The 4,606-nt window shown below is 39.1% G+C and overlaps 1 protein-coding gene across 1 annotated transcript in view; it reads left to right on the plus strand.

Moving 5' to 3' along the window:
- Window positions 1-4,606, plus strand: part of CLPTM1L (CLPTM1-like) — a 36,459-nt gene that overhangs the window by 13,895 nt on the left and 17,958 nt on the right. Inside the window, exons 4-5 of the mRNA XM_009890068.1 lie at window positions 1-8; window positions 1,771-1,849. The exon at window positions 1-8 is cut by the window's left edge and continues 144 nt beyond it. Coding sequence (XP_009888370.1) covers window positions 1-8; window positions 1,771-1,849 — 87 coding nt within the window. The remainder of the gene's footprint in view (window positions 9-1,770; window positions 1,850-4,606) is intronic.

Below are 4,606 nucleotides of genomic sequence, written 5' to 3' on the forward strand. Positions count from 1 at the left end.
TTAATTTTGTTAGATTTGTTATTCTAAACTTACTGCACATTTCTTCAAAAAAATCCTCCCTGGCCTCCTTTAGTATTTTATGTTTAATTTGGTGCTTAGGAGACAAGAATAGATACTCTTAATGCTTGCATTTTGGTAGTGACAATTAGTAAGATATTATGTACTGGAAAACCTGATTGGCGATACCTTCTTCCCGGGCAGCTCAGAGTTTAGAATATGTTTTTGTATGGAGTTACCATAGTATGTGAAAGCAGAACTACAAACACACAAGTAAAATGCTACAGCAGACTTCATACCCCCTTGCTCTCAAATCATACTTCTGACCTTTAAAGCAATTACTGTCCCTTGACCTTTCCACTTGTCCTTCATCTGCAAATTATCTGTACAAACTGCAAGTGCTGAAGAGGCATAGCTGATCTCCTATGTCATTTTTTTCTCCCTTTATGAGTTGCTTTATTTTACTTTGACAATGTGTGTCCCTACATTATGTCATTTTCTCAATAAATTACTAAAAAGCAGGGATAGGTTTTTGGGCCACTAAATGCAGGCAGTAGCTTCTGTTCACAGCTTGCTTAAATTACTTCCAGTGTTAACCATATAAATAGTGCTGTATTGGCTTATGCTGCTGTGTGTCGATGCCTTTCTCTTCAAGTATCCTGCTAAATCCGGAAGAAGTTGCTTAATCAGCAGACCTCAGGGTTCTGGGATAGCTTCCCAGCCAGAACAGATAAACTTAGTAACTCATAAGAAAGGCCCATAACAAGGAGGGGTTGGACGGGGTGGGTAAATGAAGATATTTTTTCTGGTCACGTTTAGATACGCATCAGTGCTGTTTTGTTATTGCATTATACAGGAAGTAGTTTAGATATGAAACAGCTTGCTCCATTTCCACTAGCAGTAACTTTAATTGTAGTTATTATATAGAAACCTAAACCTCTTCAGTTAAATAACCAAGCAGTATTTCTGAGCCTCGTTTTAGTACTTTTCTATATTACTGTTGCCCATTGTATATTTAGAATGCAGTCTTTCTTAGCATGCATAGAGACTTCTTTCTTTTGTCAACAACTAAAATTCAACTTCAGGCTTTAAAAAGCTCCGTTATGCTAGTTCCATAGACTTACTGAGAACATCACAGTGTAGATAACTGCCTTTCTAGTGAAGGACTTTAAGAATTTGTCTCTCTTAGGTCACTAAATAGTTTTCTAAGATACGGACAAAGCAATTGCATATAGTGTTCATAGTCCCATGCTAGGTAGAGCACGTGCTATTGCTGACCTGGTGTATGTCATTGGGGGTGCAGAGGAGTGGGGGAGGTGGTGGAGGGTTGTCATTGTTACAGTAGGAGGGGGATACTTGAGACAAAGGATACAAATATATGGTAGTAAACTTCAGCACGTTTCACTTCAGCGAACTTTTAATTTCCTCTACCCTTGGTCATGCAACAACTTGAGCATCATCACAGCCAATGTCATTTTGTCTGTCTCTTCTTTTTTATTTGTGTTTTTTTGCTTATTCTGTCTTTCTACTGAAAAGTAAAAACAAACTAAAAAGAGAAATGTGACATGCCTAATTTTTTGTGGTCATCTCTCAGTGAAAGACTGTAGGCTAGTGGCTTCTTTCTGTCTTCTGTTAAAGGAAAATGTGCCTGAAAAGATGGTGGGAGATATCTACATGTGTAGATCTGAAAGTGATGAATAAGTGCTAATTTGAATAAAAGCAGTTTTCTTTTTAGATCACTACAGTCATAAAATCCATGTTTAAACATCCTAGGGTTCAGTTGGGGAAGACAGTGCATTACCTTCCAATATTATTTATTGATCAGCTAAGCAACAGAGTGAAAGATTTGATGGTGAGTAATAGAATACCTTTAATTACATTTCACAGTTTTAATAGTAATCTTCAATGTTGTTTTAATCAAGATTTTGCCATAGGTTGTTTGCTGTAATGAAAAAGCGTAAATTCACAAAAGGACTCTGACAATGACTGTTTAACTTAATGTGGTCAAATGTGGTAACTGCAGAGGCCGGATCTGGGTTTTGAGACTCCCCTCTGGCAGAAGTCTCTGCATGCACTCCCTTCTATTCCACTGCTTTGCCTCTTGGGTGGATATGGAGGACATCACTGCAGCAGCAGTTATGGTGGGAGCAGTATCATGAGCAATTTGACTCCTTAAATTGAAAAAGTTGTGTTAGCATCCCAGAGCAGCTTCTGATACCTTCTAGGGATATGACCGTACTGAACACAGCTGGTACTGGAGCTACGCTGAGATCAGTCAGTAGCTGTTCTCTTATCTCCAAAAAATTCACTTGTGGTTAAATTTTCTGGTGGTGCTCTCTATCACGTTAGAGTAACCTGAGCACCTGAAAGTTTGGTGTTACAGTACATCCAATGATTTTGTGCACTGAAAAAAATCAGGGCTTAGAAACTTCAATAATGGAATTACAGAGGGATGAGGCTGAATGAGATCTCTGGAGGTTGCTAGTCCAATGGCCCTGCTCCAAGTAGGGTCACCTAGAGTGGGTTGCTCAGGACCTTCTCCGGTTGGATTTTGGATATATCCGAGGATGGAGATGCCATGGCCTCTCTGGGCAACCTGTTACAGTGTTCAGTCACCCCTGCAGTTAAAAAAGAGTGTTTTCATACATTTAAACAGAATTTTCTGTATTCAGTTTTTGGCCAGCTCTTCTCTTGTGGGAAATTGTGCTGTTCCTTTACTACAAGTTACATGTGGCAATCCCTTACATCTAAACTATGTTCATCTTAGCAGCTCTTAGTTAAGCCCTGCAGTTCTTGCCAGTTGCGCTGACTGGAATTTAGCAATATGAGTATCTGAGAGCAGAAGTCTTGGGGGATGTCTCAAAACTGTTAAATGAGTATGCCTGGATTCAGCATCTTCTAAATGGAAGTCTTGATAGATGTAAACTTTCCATAGACCTTCTATATTGTCTTTCCAATTCATTAACTTTAGCTGAGGCAAAGAATTTGTTACTTTTCGTTGGGGAAAATCTTCTTTAAGAGCTGGTATCCCCCCAAGCTTTTTCAGCAAAATAAACTCCTAAGGATTTGTTACAAATCTTGGTAGCAGATAGTTTTGTCCGGTATTTCTTTTGGTACACTTCTGTGATGTCTTTATCAGTGGTCATTGTTCTTTGTTTTAAGTTTCTTAACACAACTCATTCAGTTCAGTACATTCATATGAGCTTCTAACTGGTCATGTACGCCGTTTACAGATAAACTCAGCATTCTCATGGTATTAATAACATCCCTGCAGTTGTCACCATGTCACAGTTAATGCTATTGTAACTCATTGCCTTAAAGATCCTGAGAAGTTCTGCAAAGACATTTCCATCAAAACTAGCAGACTTCCCCTCCAGCACTGACTTACGTGACTGCTCAATAGTGACGGAGTGCTCTCAGAAAGAGTGGTCTGTTAGTACGCATACTGTGAGATAATAAGGGGTAAGTGAGGAGCAGGAAAGTAGAAGGGAAGAAGTTGATACAGCTTTTGTGGAGCAAGGTTGGCATTTGACTGTAAATAGGGGCATAGACACTATCTGTTTGATATGCCTGACCTGAAGATGCATTTTCCCTGCTTGTACTAGTCTGTGTAGATTTTGAACTGGCTATTATTTTGACCCAGATGGTAGGTTTTGCTATGGTAAGTACTGTAGACTAGAGGTTATGCGTTTCTCATGTTCTTAAACGTTCTTGCCAATGCTAGGGGTTTGGGGATTGCACAGAATTCTGATTTAACAGAGAATTTTAAAATTCATACCACTGAATTAACTTGCTTTGTTTACACACTGTTTTGTAGTACTGATAAACTCGAGTGCTGGAAGTAATATGTGATGTTCTGAGGCCATACTACAAGAGTAGCTTGTATTGCAGAGGTTTGGTAACTTCCTAGTTTTGAAAGGTGTAGCAACGATCGCACTCAACTAGGTTGTCAGGCAACGCTTGTGGACTTTTAATGGTTCATTGAGAAACAGTTCATTCTTCTAATCTCTATATGTTCATTTAATTTGCTTTTGGTGTTGAAGAATTGCTATCTCTGTCTTTTACCGCAATCCAGTTTTCTCCCTGTGTTACCCCTAACTCTTCAGTTTGTCTTTGTCGAGTGCACTTGCCGCATGTTACTTACCCAGGCATTTGCAAAGTTTTTGTTTTCTATCTGTCCTGTACAAGTAAAATTTCTTTTTCTTTTCTATCAGAAATGTTGATGCTGTCTTTGATAGACTGAGAAATTAAAACGAGAATGGGGGGATTACAGGCATCCTTTAAAAAGGAGAAGAAGCCTGGAAGATGTTTATGTAGCTTTTGGTTAACAGCTGTAGAATCTCCCCAGCATTCTCTCCCATGAGCTCTAACCGCATTGTTTTCACCCTGTTTTGTTGTTGGGGTCTTTTTTGGTGGTTTTGGTTTTTTGGGGGTTTTTGTTTTGTTTTTTTTTTTTAAATCCAGGCAGTTCAGAGTTCCCTGGCACCATTCTAGTTTCTCAAGCTTTCTCCCTGCTGTATTTATAAAACTTCCTTTTCTCTCCCTTGCATGCATGCATGTTCTGCCACTGTCTGAGAAGCTTACAGGGTCTTGGTGAGATTGAGAATTG

The sequence above is a fragment of the Charadrius vociferus genome, unplaced genomic scaffold (assembly GCF_000708025.1).
Source record: "Charadrius vociferus isolate BGI_N301 unplaced genomic scaffold, ASM70802v2 scaffold2558, whole genome shotgun sequence".
Lineage (NCBI taxonomy): Eukaryota > Metazoa > Chordata > Aves > Charadriiformes > Charadriidae > Charadrius > Charadrius vociferus.